The following is a 23719-nucleotide window of genomic DNA, read 5'->3' on the forward strand; positions in this document are numbered from 1 at the left end:
CTGCTATAATTATAAATACAGTTGCGCTACTGACATTTCTACAGCTGCTCCAGGTGAAAGCATTTGAACACAGAATTCTCTTTGATCACTTCATTGTCATTTCTTCTTTTTAAATTTACATCTGGACTGTTCTGATGCACAGAAGTATGTCTCATAAAAAACCTTTTAACCTCTAACTAGCTTTTCTAGGTAAAATAGGTCACAAGAGACAATCAGATTTTTTTTAATACAGAAAAACTTTAAAGATTAACTTTTCAAAAAAGGATTCGAAATAGATAAACAACATGAGTCCTTTGATTTACATCAGTTTTAACTTCTAAATACTGTAACTCAATTAGTAATGTTACACTAATTGGTAGTTCTTGAAATATCAGCTTTACAATTTTGAGTTCAATGTTTCTATTTCATTCAAACATAATTCCTAAAACTTCTTTTGTTTAGTGTTTTTAGAAACTCATTTTACATAGGATTTTGGAAAGCTTTAAAATACAATTATGAACACTAGTTTATTATGTGATGTTTTACATCAAGAAAACACTTAAAAGCTTCCCCTGAGATGTATAAAACATAAACACACTGGCATTTAGGCAGTCTTCTCAAATTTTAATTAAAAACGAAACAACAACACGGTTAAAATTTTACTGGAAGTTAAATACAAATATGGAGGCTTATCTAATTGGAAGAGACATGAAAAACTGGGAGATTGAATGTAAGCCAATAATCATAAAAGCAGATTAGAAATTATAAGACAGAAATAAGTATCTGCTAATTTGAGAGGAGACCAGGCTAATGTCTTGAGGATCATTTGAGCCCAGGAGTTCAAGACTAGCCTGGTTAATATGGCAAAACCTAATCTCTACAAAAAAGTTAAAAATAAGTTGGGTGTGGTGGTGTGCACCTATAGTCCCAACTACTCAGGAGGCTGAGGCAGGAGAATTCCTTGAGCCCAGGAGGTCAAGGATGCAGTGAGCTGTGATCGCACCACTGCACTCCAGCCTGGAGGACAGAGTGAGACTCTGCCTCAAATAAAAAAAAAAAAATTAAAAAAAAATCCATATGGCCTCAATGTTATAATAATCACAGGAAAAAAAATGATTCAAATGATTACCTGCTTATATTCCAGTTAACAAAGAATAAGATGGTATTTAAAATGTTTGAGATGCCCAGAATATACCCCAAGATGGCATTTTTAAAATACATTTTAAAATACTATAGATAAATTAAATTGCAGGAAGCTTAAAAACAAGTGAACTTACAACTTAAATAGAAATACCTCACGTAGCTCACCATCAGGCTTCTGAAAAATTCAATGAGTCACATAATACTATGAATCTCCAAGGAACAAAAAGGTATCTAGGCACCATGGAAAACTGTCATCCCTGGGAAGCATGAATGAAAGAGTCCATTTACTGATAACTGTATTTAAAGTGATGCATATTTGACACTCTCTCTGACAACCTACAATTACTCCCAAATTGAAGAAGACAGTAAGAAGTGAAGAAAGCATGTGAAACACTACTCAAAATCTCTAACATTAAGAGAAGTAAAAATTGAAGTCTTCTCAGGATGAGAGAAAAATCTCTGGTAAAAAAAGCAAGCTGAGGTTACTAGTTAAAACAGTGGGGTTCTATTTCTGCTTTGCTTACTCACCATGGTGTTTTTTTCTATCTTATTTAATCAGAATCCTTATCACTAAACAATCACCACAGACCAACATATTAATTATAAGAATGCCAGAAGGAAAACAAAGAGAAAATAAAAGAAAAAAATTTTTGAAGATATAATGGTCCAAAACTTCCCGACTTTCATAAAATGAATGAATCTACACATCCAAGCATGAACTTGAAGCATGAATTTAATAAGCCCTAAACATGATAAACACAAAAAGATTCAACCAAGACACATTATAGTCAAACTGTTGAAAGACAAAGACAAGGAAAGAATTTTGAAATCAGTGAGAGAAAAGCAACTGGTCACAAGTCAGGATTCTCAATAAGAATAAGAACTCATTCTCATCAGAAACCATGTAGTCCAAAAAGCAGTGAGTTGACATATTTAATGTACTAAAAGAAAAGCACTGTTAATCAAGAATTCTATATCCAACAAAACTATCCTATAATAAAGGGGCTATTTAAGACATTCCCAGATAAACACAAGCTAAGACAGTTTGTTAACAATAGACCTGCCCTACACAAAATGCTAAAGAGAGTCCTTCAGGCTGAAATGAAAGGACATTTGATAGTAACCAGAAGCCATATGAAGAAGTAAAGAACTCTGATAAAAGTAACTACATAGTAAATATAAATGTCACTATCACTGAACTTTTGGTTGGTAATTCCTTTTATTTTTATATGATTTAAAAGACAAATGAATAAAAGAATAATTACAAATCTATGTTAATGGGCATGCAATATACAAAGACGTAATCAGTGAGTGTAATAATATATAAGAAGAGCATGAAGATGTAAAGGAGCAGAGTGTTTGTATATTATTGAAACTACATTGGTATTATTCAAATTAGGTTGTTATGAGTTTAGAATGTTCATTGTAATTCAAATGGTAAATAATAAAAGTAACTAAAACATATACAGGAAAGAAAAGGAAGAAGGTATCAAAAAAGAACACTACCAAAAATTAACTTATTCATGTTTTATTACTTAGACACAAAAATTTAAAAACACATAGTTGTTATCGGCCGAATTATAAACACCCCTCCACAGATCCTCCTGCCACTATGCATATGTTGAAGCTCTAAACCCCAGTATCTCACAATGTGACTACATTTGAAGACAGGGTCTTTAACAAAGTAATTAAATTAATGAGGGCAGTAAGGTAGGCCTTAATCCAATCTGACTGGTGTCCTTATAAGAAGACATTAGGACACACAGAGACACTCCAGAGGTACATATGTACACAGAAACCATAACACAAAGAGGCAGAAAGAGGGTAGCCACCTGCAAGCCAAGAAGCGAGGCATCTGAAGGAATCAAGATGTCAACACTTTGATCTGGGACTCCAACACTGTGAGAAAATAAATCTTTGTTGTTTAAGCCACCTAGTCTCTGAAATTGTTAAGACTGCCCTAGCAAACTAATATTGAACTTATTCAAAATCATATATTATTCTGTATTATTTATTTCTATCACACTTTTTAAAAAAATAATGTAACCACAGTTGGATTAAACATTTTACCAATATTTAATTAAAAAGAATAAAGGCATGCTTCTTTTTGCCTATGAAATAATAAAATATTTTTACTTTTATGTTTCCTTTCTATACTTGACTAGAGCCATTAGGTCAACTCTTCTTGTAGGTGTGGTAAAACTTAATACAGTCAAAGGTAAAATCCACTGTGACTTATACCTCTGATGCATCAAGCCCACATTCTTGGTGTCAGTCCAATGCAATGACATTAAGGTAAATATCCTCTCAACAAAAGCATGTAAACACAGAATACTTAGGATTTTAATTACTATCAATAATAGGTGTTTAGATATAGGAATTAGTTTATAGTTCTATAAAAATATCCATCTATCTTTTAGCTAAATGCAAGTTTTGGCATTCCAGCTCCTTATGAATCATATCCCTTGTGTTTACAGATTCATTATATAGGCATATCAATGTTCAAAACGTCCATCACTTTAAAACACTCTGAAAGACATTAGCTATCATCCTAACTTAAATTTCTCTTTCTTGCAGAAATGGTTTTAAAACACCTGAATTTGAATTTCTGATGTCAAAACTGGATTCCAAGTAAGTTACAGTTTTAGTAAAGAAACTGAAAAAAGTTTTATTTAACCTCATTGCTCTTTTCTGTGACTTTTTTACTTGAGTTCTGAAGCCCTCTTAATGTATAAAAATGAGCCATTTGAGCCAGGTAAAATGGTTCGCACCTGTAATCCTCGCACTTTGGGAGGCCAAGGCAGGAGGATCACTTGAGGCCAAAAGTTCAAGACCAATCTGAGCAACATACAGAGACCCTGTCTCTACAACAAATAAATTAGCCAGGTATGGCAGGGTGTGCCTGTAGTCCTAGGAGACGGAAGTGGAGATGGAGGAAGGAGGACCCTTTGAGCCCAGCAGTTCAAGGCTGGAGTGAGCTATGATCACACCACTACATTCCAGCCTAGGCAACAGAGCAAGAGATAAATAAATAAAAAAATAAATAAATAATAAATAAATAAAATTATTTGTGTATTTTTTTGGTATGTGTTTTTTCTAGCCTACTTGTGGCCTCTTCAAAAACAGAAACAGGCCAGGCACGGTGGCTCATGCCTGTAATCCCAGCACTTTAGGAAGCCAAGGTGGGTGGATCACGGGGTCAAGAGATCGAGACCATCCTGGCCAACATGTTGAAACCCCATCTCTACTAAAAATACAAAAATTAGCTGGGCATGGTGGCATACACCTATAGTCCCAGCTACTTGGGAGGCTGAGGCAGAAGAATCACTTGAACCCGGGAGACAGAGGTTGCAGTGAGCAGAGATTGCGCCACTGCACTCCAGCCTGGCAACAGAGTGAGACTCCGTCTTGAAACAAACAAACAAACAAACAAAAAAAACCAGAAACACCATAAAAATATTTGTTTTACTATAATCTTCTTTTTCCATTCTCATTCTCAATGTACTGCCAAATCAGAGATGGGCATTCCTTTGGTCCCATATTTTGTTAATATTGTACTGCAGGGCACTATGTCCAGCAACAATAATAGCCATCTTTTAGGCACATATCCAAGGAAGTCATTTTCTTCCATTTCTTTTTTTTAATTATTATACTTTAAGTTTTAGGGTACATGTGCACAATGTGCAGGTTAGTTACATATGTATACATGTGCCATGCTGGTGTGCTGCACCCATTAACTCGCCATTTAGCATTAGGTATATCTCCTAATGCTATCCCTCCCCCTTCCCCCCACCCCACAACAGTCCCCAGAGTGTGATGTTCCCCTTCCTGTGTCCATGTGTTCTCATTGTTCAATTCCCACCTATGAGTGAGAACATGCGGTGTTTGGTTTTTTGTCCTTGCAATAGTTTACTGAGAATGATGATTTCCAATTTCATCCATGTCCCTACAAAGGACATGAACTTATCATTTTTTATGGCTGCATAGTATTCCATGGTGTATATATGCCACATTTTCTTAATCCAGTCTATCATTGTTGGACATTTGGGTTGGTTCCAAGTCTTTGCTATTGTGAATAATGCCGCAATCAACATACGTGTGCATGTGTCTTTATAGCAGCATGATTTATAGTCCTTTGGGTATATACCCAGTAATGGGATGGCTGGGTCAAATGGTATTTCTGGTTCTAGATGCCTGAGGAATCGCCACACTGACTTCCACAGTGGTTGAACTAGTTTACAGTGCCACCAACAGTGTAAAAGTGTTCCTATTTCTCCACATCCTCTCCAGCACCTGTTGTTTCCTGACTTTTTAATGATTGCCGTTCTAACTGGTGTGAGATGGTATCTCATTGTGATTTTGATTTGCATTTCTCTGATGGCCACTGATGATGAGCATTTTTTCATGTGTCTTTTGGCTGCATAAATGTCTTCTTTTGAGAAGTGTCTGTTCATGTCCTTCGCCCACTTTGTGATGGGGTTGTCTTTTTTTTTTTTTTTCTAGAGACAGGGTCTCACTATGTTGCCCAGGCTGGTCTCAAACTACTGGACTCAAGCGATCCTCCTAACTTAGCCTCTCAAAATGCTGGGATTACAGGCATGAATCACAATGCTGGCCTTTTTCCATTTCTTTCAAGTCAAAAATCATATTAAGTGCTTCTACAAAATTTTTAAAAACTGACAAAGTAACCAAAAGTGTTCATTAAGAAAGCATCAATTATCAAATTTAAGCAAGTTATACCCCTTTTTAGCAGTGTTATATACATGCTGTGCAAGATATTGAGCAGATAAGAACTTTTCACTTTCATTAGTAAGAAGTTCAGACCAAATGAAATTTACCAAAATTTACATTTGTACTGTGTATCAAATAAATCTAGAATTGTATTTGGACAAGATATCAACCATACTTGTTTTTGTTGCCTATGGTTTCATTAAAATCTTCAAAAACATGATTTGACATATCAAAATACCTAAGAGCTTTGGGGACATTTTTTTGTTGACATAATTTGCCATATCACTTGATACATGAAAGTATGATTACTGGTAAGATCTGACAGAATAAGTTACCCAAAACTTCAAATTCCTTTTATTACCTTGCTAAAGACAGAAACAAATAAACCACTACTAGAATACGTTGTTAGAATGAATGTGAAATATTGTAAAAAAGTGCAAAAGAATAAAAGTAGGCAATGACTGTTTTATTATGAGACTAATATCAGGGAGAAAGCTGAGGGAGAACTTAATTATATAATTAATAGACTTTTAGAAGGCAGAAACTGATGAAGATCCCCAAGAAAGGAGACAATTTATTAGTGAACAGCTAATAGCCTCCCGGTATTAGTTCATTTTCACACTACGGTAAAGAACTGCCTGAGACTGGGTAATTTATAAAGAAACAAGGTTTAGTTGACTCACAGTTCAGCATGTCTGGAAAGGCCTCTGAAAACTTATAATCATGGCAGAAGGCAAAGGAGAAGAAAGGCACCTTCTTTACAAGGCAGCAAGAATGGGAAATGCCGAGCAAAGGGGTAAGAGCCCCTTATAAAGCCATCAGATCTTGTGAGAACTCACTCACTATCAGGAGAACAGTATGAAGGAAACTGCCCCCATGACTCAATTACCTCCACCTGGTCTCTTCCTTGGCATATGGGGATTATAGAGATTACAATTCAAGATGAGATTTGGGTGGGGACACAAAGCCTAACCATATCACCCCCAGTTCTGGTAGGAGAAAAGACTGAAAACTGCAAAATGTAAAATGTGCCTTGATAAATTAAGGCTTTAGTAAATCATCCTTTTTTTTTTCTTTTTTTTTTTTTGAGATAGAGTCTCACTCTGTTGCCCAGGCTGGAGTGCAGTGGCATGATCTCGGCTCACTGCAACCTCTACCGCCCAGGTTCAAGCGATTCTCTGGCCTCAGCCTCCCAAGTAGCTAGGATTAGAGACATATGCCACCACACCTGGCTAATTTTTGTATTTTTTTTAGTAGAGACGGAGTTTCACCATGTTGGCCAGGCTGATCTGGATCTCCTGACCTCAAGTGATCCGTCCACCTTGGCTTCCCAAAGTGCTGGGATTACAGGCATGAGCCACTGTGCCTGGCCATAAATCATCCTTTTTCTATTACTCTGGAAGTTCCTAAAGTGACCACCAGGATGTTTTACCAAAAACAATACAAATCAATTGACCAATACGAAGACTCAGGCCACTTCATATTAATGACCACCTTAAAGATTCATTTTTACAAAATATTTTAAAACTATGATTAAATGTGAGCTTGGAAGTATGTGGAATAATCATACTATATGTCTAAATCAACTAAGAGTTACTTGAAAAGAAATCATTCTGGATTTTATTTGTCAATTTTCCACTTCCCCAGTTCTTGAAGTTAATTAGAATTCAAGGGGAAAGCATTAATCTATAAAAAAGAAAAAGAAATCTAGTCTAGCAGAACTGACACATGATTGCAATGAGCACAATTTTGAGCTAGCTTCAAACTGCAGAGGTAAGAACCAAAGGTATGTAAAACTTGTTCATATCTTTCAAAGCTGGAAGATTAAACAGATCACTAACTCTCTCAATCAAGATTAGGTTAAGCTGGTAACTCAAAGAGTACATGCCTAATGGGTTCATTCAATCACTCATTGGAAGATATGGGAATAGAGACAGATATATAGATTTATAAAAGATATACACCGGTATAGATATATAGATGCATATACATATCTACCAACATATATGTCTATACATAGATATTTAGGTATGAATATATGAATGTATATTTACGTATATAGATATCTATATATAATACAGAGCAATTTCTACTATCTTGTGGCAGAAACGTCCTTCCTAAGGGGGACATGCAGGAAATGAAGAAGCCATTAAGTTTAATTATGTTAAAAACTTTGAAAGTTACATTAAGAACTAAGGCACAGTAAAAGACACTATAAGAGATAATGTACACATAACAAAAAATAAATACTTTCAACTTATAAAATAAAAAGGAATACTATCTATAAAATATGAAGTTTCTACAAATCTGTAACATATGAAAAATTATAAAATGATAGTGAAAGGAAACAATTTAAGAAGAAACACAAATGAACAATAAACATATTAAAAGTTCAAGCTTACCAATAACCAAAGAAATACCAATTAAAATAACTTTTGATTAGATGTGCAATGACTACTAAAATCCCAATTCAAATGAACAAAACTATTCTACAGCAACGCAATATAAATGGAAACAATTATGCAAAATAGACATGGGTCTAGAATCATTTTGAATCCTTTTAACTTTTAAAATAATTAACCAACCTGAGCCACTTTAATTGAATTCTGGGTAGAGCCACCAGCATGATATTCAACTTTGAATTTTTTCACAAGTTCATCAAACCTATAAGGAAATCACAGTAGAAAAAAGTAAGTTACCTTCTGTGAGTTGCAACAAAGTAAACTTTTCTGAGCAGAAGAGTATTCAAACACAAATAGTAAAACGTTTTTATTAAGTATGTTGAATAAATGAATTGAAATACCTTATAACAAAAATACTAAATTTCCACATTTAAGAAATGTTTTCCATAAGTGTACAACTATAAGAATTTAAGAATTTAAAACAGACTGTCTATAATTGGCCATTAAACTAAACAGAAAGTAAAAGTAATAATTAATAGATTGCCAAATGGAGGTCATGTGGCAAATTGGTTAAGTCAAAATCAGAATCCCAGTCTCAGAATCACTTGTTACTACAAACATACAGAAATCAATGTGTATTTCTCCTCACTCCAGACAACTAAGAGAGTTTTCTATAGAAACTAAACAAAATTTCACTTAATGTTACCCTTGGAATCAGTTCAAGAAGTATGAAAATTATAAGACCTTACACTTCAAAAGAGATGAAGTGTATGTTCATTTCCTCTTCCACATCTTACTAAACGTCAAAAAATATGTTTTATGTATAAAAATAAACAAAAGTATAACACCACTGCCTGTAAAGCAAGGAAAGAAAGATGCCAGGGGAGAAGCCAAGATGGCCGAATAGGAACAGCTCCGGTCTACAGCTCCCAGCGTGAGCGATGCAGAAGACGGGTGATTTCTGCATTTCCATCTGAGCTTTGAAGAGAGCAGTGGTTCTCCCAGCACGCAGCTGAAGATCTGAGAACGGGCAGACTGCCTCCTCAAGTGGGCCCCTGACCTCTGACCCCTGAGCAGCCTAACTGGGAGGCACCCCCCAGCAGCCTAACTGGGAGGCACCCCCCAGCAGGGGCAGACTGACACCTCACACGGCCTGGTACACCAACAGACCTGCAGCTGAGGGTTCTGTCTGTTAGAAAGAAAACTAACAAACAGAAAGGACATCCACACCAAAAACCCATCTGTACATCACCATCATCAAAGACCAAAAGTAGATAAAACCACAAAGATGGGGAAAAAACAGAGCAGAAAAACTGGAAACTCTAAAAAGCAGAGCACCTCTCCTCCTCCAAAGGAACGCAGCTCCTCACCAGCAACGGAACAAAGCTGGACGGAGAATGACTTTGACGAGTTGAGGGAAGAAGGCTTCAGACGATCAAACTACTCCAAGCTACGGGAGGAAATTCAAACCAAAGGCAAAGAAGTTGAAAACTTTGAAAAAAATTTAGACGAATGTATAACTAGCATAACCAATATAGACAAGTGCTTAAAGGAGCTGATGGAGCTGAAAGCCAAGGCTGGAGAACTACGTGAAGAATGCAGAAGCCTCAGGAGCAGATGTGATCAACTGGAAGAAAGGGTATCAGGGATGGAAGACGAAATGAATGAAATGAAGCGAGAAGGGAAGTTTAGAGAAAAAAGAATAAAAAGAAATGAACAAAGCCTCCAAGAAATATGGGACTATGTGAAAAGACCAAATCTACATCTGATTGGTGTACCTGAAAGTGACGGGGAGAATGGAACCAAGTTGGAAAACACTCTGCAGGATATTATCCAGGAGAACTTCCCCAATCTAGCAAGGCAGGCCAACATTCAGATTCAGGAAATACAGAGAACGCCACAAAGATACTCCTCGAGAAGAGCAACTCCAAGACACATAATTGTCAGATTCACCAAAGCTGAAATGAAGGAAAAAATGTTAAGGGAAGCCATAGAGAAAGGTCGGGTTACCCACAAAGGGAAGCCCATCAGACTAACAGCGGATCTCTCGGCAGAAACTCTACAAGCCCAAAGAGAGTGGGGGCCAATATTCAACATTCTTAAAGAAAAGAATTTTCAACCCAGAATTTCATATCCAGCCAAACTAAGCTTCATAAGTGAAGGAGAAATAAAATACTTTACAGACAGGCAAATGCTGAGAGATTTTGTCACCACCAGGCCTGCCTTACAAGAGCTCCTGAAGGAAGCACTAAACATGGAAAGGAACAACCAGTACCAGCCGCTGCAAAATCATGCCAAAATGTAAAGACCATCGAGACTAGTAAGAGACTGCATCAACTAATGAGCAAAATAACCAGCTAACATCATAATGACAGGATCAAATTCACACATAACAATATTAACTTTAAATGTAAATGGACTAAATGCTCCAATTAAAAGACACAGACTGGCAAATTGGATAAAGAGTCAAGATCCATCAGTGTGCTGTATTCAGGAAACCCATCTCACGTGCAGAGACACACACAGGCTCAAAATAAAAGGATGGAGGAAGATCTACCAAGCAAATGGAAAACAAAAAAAGGCAGGGGTTGCAATCCTAGTCTCTGATAAAACAGACTTTAAAACAACAAAGATCAAAAGAGACAAAGAAGGCCATTACATAATGGTAAAGGGATCAATTCAACAAGAAGAGCTAACTATCCTAAATATATATGCACCCAATACAGGAGCACCCAGATTCATAAAGCAAGTCCTCAGTGACATACAAAGAGACTTAGACTCCCACACATTAATAATGGGAGACTTTAACACCCCACTGTCAACATTAGACAGATCAACGAGACAGAAAGTCAACAAGGATACCCAGGAATTGAACTCAGCTCTGCACCAGGCGGACCTAATAGACATCTACAGAACTCTCCACCCCAAATCAACAGAGTATATATTTTTTTCAGCACCACACCTATTCCAAAATTGACCACATACTTGGAAGTAAAGCTCTCCTCAGCAAACGTAAAAGAACAGAAATTATAACAAACTATCTCTCTGATCACAGTGCAATCAAGCTAGAACTCAGGATTAAGAATCTCACTCAAAACCGCTCAACTACATGGAAACTGAACAACCTGCTCCTGAATGACTACTGGGTACATAACGAAATGAAGGCAGAAATAAAGATGTTCTTTGAAACCAACGAGAACCAAGACACAACATACCAGAATCTCTGGGATGCATTCAAAGCAGTGTGTAGAGGAAAATTTATAGCACTAAATGCCCACAAGAGAAAGCAGGAAAGATCCAAAATTGACAGCCTAACATCACAATTAAAAGAACTAGAAAAGCAAGAGCAAACACATTCAAAAGCTAGCAGAAGGCAAGAAATAACTAAAATCAGAGCAGAACTGAAGGAAATAGAGACACAAAAAACCCTTCAAAAAATTAATGGATCCAGGAGCTGGTTTTTTTGAAAGGATCAACAAAATTGATAGACCGCTAGCAAGACTAATAAAGAAAAAAAGACAGAAGAATCAAATAGATGCAATAAAAAATGATAAAGGGGATATCACCACCGATCCCACAGAAATACAAACTATCATCAGAGAATACTACAAACACCGCTAGGCAAATAAACTAGAAAATCTAGAAGAAATGGATAAATTCCTCGACACATACACTCTCCCAAGACTAAACCAGGAAGAAGTTGAATCTCTGAATAGACCAATAACAGGAGCTGAAATTGTGGCAATAATCAATAGCTTACCAACCAAAAAGAGTCCAGGACCAGATGGATTCACAGCTGAATTCTACCAGAGGTACAAGGAGGAACTGGTACCATTTCTTCTGAAACTATTTCAATCAATAGAAAAAGAGGGAATCCTCCCTAACTCATTTTATGAGGCCAGCATCATCCTGATACCAAAGCCAGGCAGAGACACAACCAAAAAAGAGAATTTTAGACCAATATCCTTGATGAACATTGATGCAAAAATCCTCAATAAAATACTGGCAAACTGAATCCAGCAGCACATCAAAAAGCTCATCCACCATGATCAAGTGGGCTTCATCCCTGGGATGCAAGGCTGGTTCAACATACGCAAATCAATAAATGTCATCCAGCATATAAACAGAAGCAAAGACAAAAACCACATGATTATCCCAATAGATGCAGAAAAGGCCTTTGACAAAATTCAACAACTCTTCATGCTAAAAACTCTCAATAAATTAGGTATTGATGAGACGTATCTCAAAATAATAAGAGCTATCTATGACAAACCCACAGCCAATATCATACTCAATGGGCAAAAACTGGAAGCATTCCCTTTGAAAACTGGCACAAGACAGGGATGCCCTCTCTCACCACTCCTATTCAACATAGTGTTGGAAGTTCTGGCCAGGGCAATCAGGCAGGAGAAGGAAATAAACGGTATTCAGTTAGGAAAAGAGGAACTCAAATTGTCCCTGTTTGCAGATGACATGATTGTATATCTAGAAAACCCCATTGTCTCAGCCCAAAATCTCCTTAAGCTGATAAGCAACTTCAGCAAAGTCTCAGGATACAAAATCAATGTACAAAAATCACAAGCATTCTTATACACCAATAACACACAAACAGAGAGCCAAATCATGAGTGAACTCCCATTCACAATTGCTTCAAAGAGGATAAAATACCTAGGAATCCAACTTACAAGCCACGTGAAGGACCTCTTCAAGGAGAACTACAAACCACTGCTCAAGGAAATAAAAGAGGATACAAACAAATGGAAGAACATTCCATGCTCATGGGTAGGAAGAATCAATATTGTGAAAATGGCCATACTGCCCAAGGTAATTTACAGATTCAATGCCATCCCCATCAAGCTACCAATGACTTTCTTCACAGAATTGGAAAAAACTACTTTAAAGTTCATATGGAACCAAAAAAGAGCACGCATCGCCAAGTCAATCCTAAGCCAAAAGAACAAAGCTGGAGGCATCACGCTGCCTGACTTCAAACTATACTACAAGGCTACAGTAACCAAAACAGCATGGTACTGGTACCAAAACAGAGATATAGATCAATGGAACAGAACACAGCCCTCAGAAACAACGCCGCATATCTACAACTATCTGATCTTTGACAAACCTGACAAAAACAAGAAATGGGGAAAGGATTCCCTATTTAATAAATGGTGCTGGGAAAACTGGCTAGCCATATGGAGAAAGCTGAAACTGGATCCCCTCCTTAAACCTTATACAAAAATCAATTCAAGATGGATTAAAGACTTAAACGTTAGACCTAAAACCATAAAAACCCTAGAAGAAAACCTAAGCATTACCATTCAGGACATAGGCATGGGCAAGGACTTCATGTCTAAAACACCAAAAGCAATGGCAACCAAAGCCAAAATTGACAAATGGGATCCAATTAAACTAAAGAGATTCTGCACAGCAAAAGAAACTACCATCAGAGTGAACAGGCAACCTACAAAATGGGAGAAAATTTCCGCAACCTACTCATCTGACAAAGGGCTAATATCCAGAATCTACAATGAACTCCAACAAATTTACAAGAAAAAAGCAAACAACCCCATCAAAAAGTGGGCAAAGGACATGAACAGACACTTCTCAAAAGAAGACATTTATGCAGCCAAAAAACACATGAAAAAATGCTCACCATCACTGGCCATCAGAGAAATGCAAATCAAAATCACAATGAGATACCATCTCACACCAGTTAGAATGGCAATCATTAAAAAGTCAGGAAACAACAGGTGCTGGAGAGGATGTGGAGAAATAGGAACACTTTTACACTGTTGGTGGCACTGTAAACTAGTTCAACCACTGTGGAAGTCAGTGTGGCGATTCCTCAGGGATCTAGAACTAGAAATACCATTTGACCCAGCCATCCCATTACTGGGTATATACCCAAAGGACTGTAAATCATGCTGCTGTAAAGACACATGCACACGTATGTTTATTGCGGCATTATTCACAATAGCAAAGACTTGGAACCAACCCAGATGTCCAACAATGATAGACTGGATTAAGAAAATGTGGCACATATACACCATGGAATACTATGCAGCCATAAAAAATGATGAGTTCATGTCTTTTGTAGGGACATGGATGAAATTGGAAATCATCATTCTCAGTAAACTATCGCAAGAATAAAAAACCAAACACCACATGTTCTCACTCATCGGTGGGAATTGAACAATGAGAACACATGGAAACAGGAAGGGGAACATCACACTCTGGGGAATGTTGTGGGGTGGGGGGAGGGGTGAGGGATAGCATTGGGAGATATACCTAATGCTAGATGACGAGTTAGCGGGTGCAGCGCACCAGCATGGCACATGTATACATATGTAACTAACCTGCATATTGCGCACATGTACCCTAAAACCTAAAGTATAATAATAAATAAATAAATAAATAAATAAATAAATAAAAGAAAGTTAGCTCCACCTCACTAAACCATTTTATGACTTTACCTTCCTTAGAGAAAAGTAGGTAAAAAATTGAAAAAAAGGGCAAAAAAAAAAAAAAAGATGCCACAAACAGACCTATCTAATTATATGAAAAGATGCAGCTAGAGAATGACACAGTTTCTATACACTAACTTAACAATTATTGAAAAATTTTTGAAAAATCAATAGTTGGATGGATTACCTGATCAATCAAAATACGCATGAGTAAAAACTAAAATAAAAATAGAAAACTTGAAATTTTTGAAAAGACCAAAAAAGTAGAGAGAAAATATAAGAAATTGAAAATATGAAATAAAAATTAAAAGGTGTAGAGAATTTATTAGGTGGTCCGAGATCTATTTAACAGGAAATACAGAAAGGGAAAATAGAGATTATGAAGAGTAAGACAGAAATGTTGGAAAAAAAAAAAAGGTGAAACATAAATATGGTCAGATGTTTCCAAACATCAAGCAGTTTTACAAGGGATTAGGGACTAGGACCCCTTACTTGGACACATCTTGTTTAATCTCTCATATTAAGATAAAACCCTAAAAGCATATAATGTGAAAAATAATAATTACCTTAAAAGGAACAAAAATCAGACTAATACTTAACTTCTCAAAGAATACCGGATGCTAAAAATATAATGGAGTAATATATTCTATGCTGAGAAGGGAGGAAATTTTTGAAACTAGAAATTTTCAATATGTACTCAAATTATCAGGTTAATAAGGCAAAGTAATATTTAATAATCCTTTATCCTATGTGGAAAAAATTACTAAGGAGATGTGCCAACCTCTCCCCCCCAAAAAAAACAGAAGAAAGATGGAATGAGGTTAAAAGAAAAGTAGAGTGGTGTATGACTTTGAAAAAGAAAGCCATAAAAAAGTTAAAAGTGCCCATCATACATTATTGCATGCAAAATTCTCCCTTTCATGGAGAGGACTCCATAAATATCTCAAATGTCAAAAATCAAGTTTTTAAAAAGGTTTTAAATATATTGTTGAAGTCATAAAGTCAATCAATAAAATATCAAACTAAAGGAAATATAAGGAAGAATAAAAAGGTAAAACAGTGTAAGTGCACTACATTCTTCATCTTCCAGTATAGAGTTCACAGACATTGTATAAATTTGTTAATTAAAAATAAGCATAAATTCATTATTTAGACTTATAATGGTAAGCTAAAAACATTAACTTTTTTTTTTTTTGGATACAGAATCTTCCTTTGTCACCCAGGCTGGAGTGCAGTGGCGCAAACATAGCTCAATGCAGCCTCCACCTCCTGGGCTCAAGGGATCCTCCCACCTCAGTCCCCTAAATAGCTGGGAATACAGGTATGCACCACCAGACTTGGCTAATTTTTTTGTATTTTTTTTTTTTTTTAGAGACAGGCTTCACCCTGTTGCCCGGGCAGATCTTGAACTCCTGAGCTCAGGCGATCCTCCCACCTCAGCCTCCCAAAGTGCTAGGATTACAGGTGTGAGCCATGGATCCAGGCCCCTGAAAACATTAACTGTTAACAGTATTTGCATCTCTACGGAGTTAATATAAAAGGATTTTTTTAACTGGTGTTTATAGTTTACTTTTGTTTTTTATAAATTTCTCTAGGATAAGTAAAATAAATGTGCAATTTTTAAAAAATGAATGTCTTGGTGCTATAAATTCTTAGAAACTTTCTGTTCTCAAAAAAAAAAAAAGTGAATGTCTGTGTAACCACTACCCAGGTTAAGAAAAAACACAATGGACTGACTTAGAAACCCCTGTATCTTATAACTATCTCTCATATATAATATATACACATATATACACACACAATATATATACACACACAATATATATACACACACACACACTCTCTCTCTATCTTCAAGTGTCCTTACCCTGTTGTTCTTCATGAGTGCTTTGGCCGTTCTTGGTTTTTTGCACTCCATATAAATTTACAACTAGTTGTCAAACTCCAAAAACCAACTTGTTAGGATTTTTTTTTTGAGACAGAGTCTCGCTCTGTTGCCAGGCTGGAGTGCAGTGGCGCGATCTCAGCTTACTGCAGCCTCCAACTCCTTGGTTCAAGTGATTCTCCTGCCTCAGCCTCCCAAGTAGCTGGGACTACAGGCACATCCCACCATGCCCAGCTAATTTTTCTATTTTTAGTAGAGATGGGGTTTCACCATGTTGGCCAGGATGGTCTCCATCTCTTGACCTCGTGATCTGCCTGCCTCGGACTCCCAAAGTGCTGGGATTACAGGTGTGAGCCACCACGCCCAGCCCAACTTGTTAGGATTTTAACAGTGATTGCACTGATTATCTAAATCTATGCTGGGAAAAGTGATATATTTCCAATATTAAATCATCTAATCCATGATTACAGTATCTCTCAAAGTTTCATAATGTTTGCCACAAAGCCTCCACATCTTTTATTCTGTTCACTACTTCATACTTCCTATGTTTTAATACTATTATGATATTGTTTAAACTTAATTTTTATTTGTGGCTGATATTTAGAAACATTCTTTATATCAATTTTTTCCAGCCAAGTTTCTAATATTTAATTAACTCCAATGATTCATGTGTTTTTAATAAATTAAACATAATTATCATTTGTGAATAAGGACAATTTTTTTCCTCCCCTTTCTTGTGTTAGTAGAGAGACTACAAGCTCTAGCATAATATAAATAGAGAATAAATAATAGTAGGTGGAAATGGGCAAATTTAGTCTTGTTCTGAATTTTGGCCTGAGAAATTCTGATGAATAGCAGAATTAGTCAATTTCCCAAAATTAGAAGTCTTCAAATAAGGGTTTAATTTTCCACCTTGATGTAGTTTTACTATGTGTATGTTCTGCTTCTACTTAAGTGTTAAACATTTTTAAATGTTACAGATTTAAAATAGATTTATGTCTATTGATAGGTATTTTCCATGTTATTTCAAATGAGAAGTGTTAATTTATGAAAACTTATGCACAATGTAATCTTTTTGTGTAAACAAAATTACCCAATATACATGTCTACTGAAAAGAACCTGGAAGAATACAACCAAGGTATTAACAGTAGTTATCGCCAAATTAGGAACAATTATGGCTCTTTTATACATCTGTTTAGATTGTGCAATAATCATATAAACTGTTTTGTAATGAAAAATCAACTTCATTTTATAATAAAAGAACATAGCAATTTTCCATACAATTATTTTTAAAGAACCATATATAGAACAAAGCTGAATAAAAAACAAGAGCAGAGAAAGAAGTGATTCTAAACGAAAAAGGCAGGGAAAGTTTAACATCTGAATTGAAATTTGACACTTAAGGGAGAAAAAAAAATTCAGGGTTGAGGCTAAAACAATAAACATGACGTATTCAGAAAAACCAGTTAAACACAGACTAAAATGCAGGTCAAAATCAAAGTAGTAAAAACTGACAAAGAAAAGGTAACTATCAGGCTAATAAGTGTAGACATTATTCTGAAGGCTACTAGAAATTATTAAACTCTATTTAGCAACAGTGTGAAAAGCAGACTTTTTAAAAATGATAACACTGGACAGAGTAAAGAGAAGCAGACCACCTGCCTTTAGAATAGCTCATATGAAAGACAGGATAGAGAGACGAGACCAAAGTAAGGAATCATTCCGAAGTTGAAGACACAGGATGTGATAAAGAAGTGTAAGATGTGGAAGAGGGATGATAATTCTGAGGTTGCTAGTTTGGATAACCAGTTGAATGGTGTTAGAAAAGAAATACAGGAGAGAAGAAAACTCATAAGAAGGAAAAGGAACTCCTAAGTAGCCAACTAACAAACCAAGAAATATTTATCTTTAGGGAACTGATTGTGCTATGGCAAGACTAACAGGTGTTTAAGGATGAAAGAGTTTATGATATCATTACATTTTATGGGAAACTTCTATATATTTTCCTTACATGACTTTTTCCATAGGAAATAAAGTATGGGAATTTTAGTAATTTATAGATTCCTTCTTACTTTCTCCTTTTGGTTGACATTCTTTGTCTGAATGGGGTGGCCATATAAACACCTCAGTCAAAAGCCTGACAGAATTGGAAGGACAGTACCTGATCCATTTTTCCACCACAAGCCTACTATAGTAATTATCATTGGAAGAAATTTAATAAACTTTGTAATATTATAATTATTTATAAGTTACATTATTACAGGAAAAAATTATAACAAAGATATGAATATAGTAATATTAAATGTACAAAAATGGCATTAAAAATAAGAGAAGCAAATTAAGATAAAGTTGAAAGAACACAAAATATAAGACATAAACACTTATAGTTTATGAAAGCTGAAATATAATATGGGATGTTCTTATACTAACTGTTCAACAAAATGATCAATAAATTCATTCAATATAATTATTTTGTCTTTAAAAATTAATTTACCGTTCTCCCACCTGTCTAAAACACAGGTTTAGGACCTCTGTTGGACTTTTTCTTTTCAAGAGTGATGGTGTTTGTTACTGATCTACACTTCATACACCCCTCTCCCTTTTTTCAGTCTCTTAAACCTCCCCACTACCTCTGCTCTCCAAATGTACAGACAAAGCAGCAGAATCAATATTGGAATATGATGTTTATAACTCTGCTTATAAGAGATTTGAATTCTTACTATGTTCTGTCTCCTAGCAATTCTGAAGGTACAGCTTATTTGTGACTTTAATTGTATCTGTTGTTTTGAGGAAGATAAGAAAATTTAGATTCATTATCCTCTAAGTGCAGTTTAAATGGCTTTTGATGGTATAAGTGGCAGCCTAAAAACTAGAAGATCAACACAGTAATCAAGGATATATTAAGACCATGTAAAATAAAAATAGAAATATGTAGAATTAAACACCTTGTGGTTGGAAACTAAATGAATTACTTTTAAATAAAAGGCAACTATTGTAAGTTATATTTAGGATGCATTTAGAAAATGTATCCTGAAAAGCTAGAAAAACAGTAGAAAAAGTGAAGAGAACAATAAGCAATACAAAAGGGAGAGAAGAAATTTTAAAACACAAATAGCACTGTAATTTTTAATGTGTCATTTTTCTCCTTATCTAACACGAATAAAAAATACTTCATGATTATACCTTTCAACATAGAACCATTTATTCCTATATGAATAAAAGTACTTATAAATAAGATATAAGAAGAATTATGAACAGGAAAATGTCCACAAAACCAACACTTTACAATTTCTAGTTCTACCTAAGGGCAATTGCTTTCTATTTTCACAGAAACTAAAGCCACTAAGTTATTTCAAACTCAGGGGTGGGAGGGAAGGAGAGAGAGAGAGAGAGAGTGAGCACATGAGAGTGTGTGTGCGCTCAGCATATTATCAGGAGAAGAAAGAAGACCTCACGTTGTGTTAACATCAGCACAACGTAAAAACAGCATTAATAATTTTTGAACATTTGATAGATTGATGTATGAAGAACAGGACATGTGATTAAAATCTTTACAGTGAAATTCCAAAAATTTAACTTCCTTAAGAAAGCATTCATAACTGCCAAGTAGAATTTCTGATGAAGTTCTTCCTTAAACTTCTCATCTAAACAAATAATTAAAAACATAAGTAATTCTAAACAGGTTATACTTATTAAGATCAAATGTTAATAGAATAACACGGGGGGGGAATCGACAGGCAAATTGTAAAATTCAAAGCTTTGAAATCTTTTACCACAAATGTTTGGTGAGGTTTTAAAAAACTCAAATGTCAGTTTGCTAAAAGCCAAAATAACATTTTCCACATGCGTTTATATTTAAGCATATTTTTAAAAGTTACGGAAAAGTAACAGTTATTCAAAACTAAGGTTAAGCTATTAGTTCATAAGGATTGTAATTTAAAGACATTTCTTGAACCTCCAATTTTATTTTTTTGATAAGAAAGCAATTTTAAGCATGTATTGCTTAGATAAGCCCTTACAACTCTAATATGTTTAAAGGTTTAATTATTCCCATTTATAACTCTGAACATGAAGATCATTGTACCTAAGATAATCAAATATACTGCTGAAAAGCATTTTGTATATAAGTATAGATGATTAAAATAAAATGAATTATTCCTAAATTTAGATGCATGATAAGTGCATTAGGTTTCTACCCATTGTAAGAACACAACAAAATTTCACTAAACCAATTTATGATTTTCATTAAATAGTAACTGGTTGACATTTAGTTTTAAATCATAAAAAGAAAAAGTCATATGTAAGCAAAAGAAAAATACTGCAGGACACTGGTTCTCAAAATTAGATGGGTAATCTCATGGTAAACCTAGAGCATCACCCACACGTCCACAGGCAGGTACTTCCAAAACACAAATTATATACTCCACCTCCCTTACTGGTTTGCTTTCAGCTGTTATTTCTACCAGAGTCCATGGTTTATAATGGGCCTGAGTTTCTCTGACCATAGAAATATTCCAGAAACATATATAATAGATATAGAGAGTAGTTAAGCAATAACTAGCTAATTATTTCTCTCTACCAAACTTCAAAAAATGTCACTCATCAGAAATACTCAAACACCTAAAATCTCTTATCAAAACATAACATATGGAACTTCCAATTCTGGGTAGCATATACTGCATCACAGCCAACATTCCTACTGATAACACCTAGGAAGGCCATATAAATCATAAGTCACATTGTTAATGGTACCAAAGAGCTCTGAAGCAACAAGGACACAGTGGATAAATTTCCGGAGAGGTGAGACCTGTTCACAGAGGCAGGCCAGAACTGGCAGCTTTTTGTTCCACCTGCCAACATTTGCAGCCAGAAGCATGAAGACAGAGAAACAAAATTTGACATTTCCCAAACCTAAAACACACACCTAGTTTGCCCCAAAACACATTTGCTGAATTCTGAAACTGAATGCTAAGTTAAAGAGGTTAACCAAAATAGTTCCAAAAGTAGAAAGTTCTCTATCAGTGCTTACAAAGACAGGACAAGAAAAGAGCAACTAAAAACATAATAGGCAAGAAATGAAAGCCCTAGAAGGAGTGGAGAATAAAAATAAGGATCCGTGGCACATTTCCACTGGGGTTTGGGGGGAAGGATATACTTATACTGGTTACATGTGGAACCTGAAAATTCACACTTTGTGATTAGCAGAAGATAATGATAAGGAAGGGGGCAATAGGGGGAAAACAGTAGGGATTTTAGCAATTACATAAGGCTGAAGTAATAACATTGGAAACTGAAAACCTAAAACAAAAGATCATTTTCCCCTTTGACATAATTGCCAAATTTTGAAGGCAGAAAGAAATTAAGCTAGAAACCTCTGAATTAAGCTGGAAACCTCTGAGGTTTCCACCCTCATTCTGGTGGACTGTTTCAGAGCTGAGACCACTGGTATCAATTAAAAGTCCTAGAGGTTCAGGCTCTAGGAACAGAAGCAAACAGGCTCGACTGAACTGTCAACACTGAAAAATCACCTTTGACCTAGCTTAACCCTTAATTTTTATTAAGGTAATAAGCTCTCCCCTCACTCCATATCAGCCTCATACAGAAAAGAGTGAACACTCTGGTAGAAGATACAATCTGAATAATCTACAATTCGTATATAAAGTGTTGGTAAATAATAATAAACTGAAAGTTATAACAAGAGGTAAAATAATCTGACTAAAACACAAGAAACAAAAAGCAAGAGAAGAGTATCTGCCTACTACTTAGACCCAGACATGGTTATAGTCACAGGAAGTATGTGCAGAGCTGAGAAAATAAAGCCCCAGTTCTCTGGCTGGATTACCAAGGCGGAGAGCTCCAGGGAACCACAAACTACTAGGATTCTTCAGACATCTAGAAAAAGTGAAAAGACTCAGCAAAGAAACAGAAGATAAAGAAGATAAATTAAAAATATTAGAATTTAAAAATTCAATAACTAGAAATTTAAAACTAACTAGATGGGCTTAATAATAAAATGAAGAAGACTGTTAAGAATCAGTATACTTAAAAATAAATCAATAAAAATTTTCCAATCTGCAGGACAGAAAAAGGATTTTTTAAAAAAATGAAAAAAGACTCAGACCTATAAGACAATACTAAAAGATCTAAATTTGTGCATGAGTAACAGAATAAAAGAAGTGCGGTGCAGAAAAAAAAAAAATTGAAAAATAATGGCTTGACCAGGTATGGTGGCTCACAACTATAATCTCAGCACTTTGGGAGGCCAAAGCAGGAGGACTGCTTGAACCCATGAGTTTGAAACCAGCCTGGGCAACATAGTGAGACCCTACTTCTACAAAAAAATAAAAATAGCCAGGCATAGTGATGCATGCCTGTAGTCCCAGCTACTCAGGAGGTTAAGGCAGGACGATTACTTCAGTCCAAGAGTTTGATGCTGTAGTGAACTGAGATTGTGCCACTGCGCTGCAGCCTGAACCACAAAGCAAGACCCTGCTTCTAAAAAAGGAAACGGAAAGGAAAGAAAGAAAAAAAAAAACAATGGCTTAAAAATTTCCAAATTTGATTAATGACATACTCTTAACAGATTCAAGCTCAGAAACTCCACACAGGATAAGCAAACACAAAATCCACACTCATACACAAGAGAAGAACACAGAGAGAGGAACCAAGGGATATACCAAAAGTTAAGCGGAGAAGGTGCCAGCAAAGAGGGATGGAAACAGCCACCTGTCAGAAAACAGAGCTAAGGGAGGGGTGAAGCTGTGGGGGTAAGGGAGGAAGAAAGGAGCAGAGGATGGAGGGAAGGGGATAGGTCCAACATGGCCAAGTTCCTCACTACAGACATATAAGATAAATTTGATATCAATATATGATTTCCTATAGTGGAGTCATCAGGGTAGGCAACATTCCTCAATGGTTAGAAGCAAAGGCTCTGGTGTCAGACAGACCTGGCTTTAATTCCATATTCATCTAATTGTATGACATGGGGCAAGTACGGCTGGCCCTCCATATCCGTATGTTCCACATCCATGGATTCAACGAACCACAGATTGAAAATATTTGGAAAAATATGTACTGAACATGTAAAGAGTGTTTTTCCTTGACATTATTCCCT

At 35.7% G+C, this 23719-nt stretch overlaps 1 protein-coding gene across 11 annotated transcripts in view; it reads right to left on the reverse strand.

The window, feature by feature from the left end:
* ADK (adenosine kinase) overlaps positions 1 to 23719 on the reverse strand; it is a 564491-nt gene that overhangs the window by 392921 nt on the left and 147851 nt on the right. For all 11 annotated transcript variants that reach the window (XM_024253829.3, XM_024253826.3, XM_054522434.2 and 8 more), the window contains one exon: positions 8439 to 8517. In XM_024253829.3, coding sequence (XP_024109597.1) covers positions 8439 to 8517 — 79 coding nt within the window. The remainder of the gene's footprint in view (positions 1 to 8438; positions 8518 to 23719) is intronic.

The sequence above is a fragment of the Pongo abelii genome, chromosome 8 (assembly GCF_028885655.2).
Source record: "Pongo abelii isolate AG06213 chromosome 8, NHGRI_mPonAbe1-v2.0_pri, whole genome shotgun sequence".
Taxonomy (NCBI): Eukaryota; Metazoa; Chordata; class Mammalia; order Primates; family Hominidae; genus Pongo; species Pongo abelii.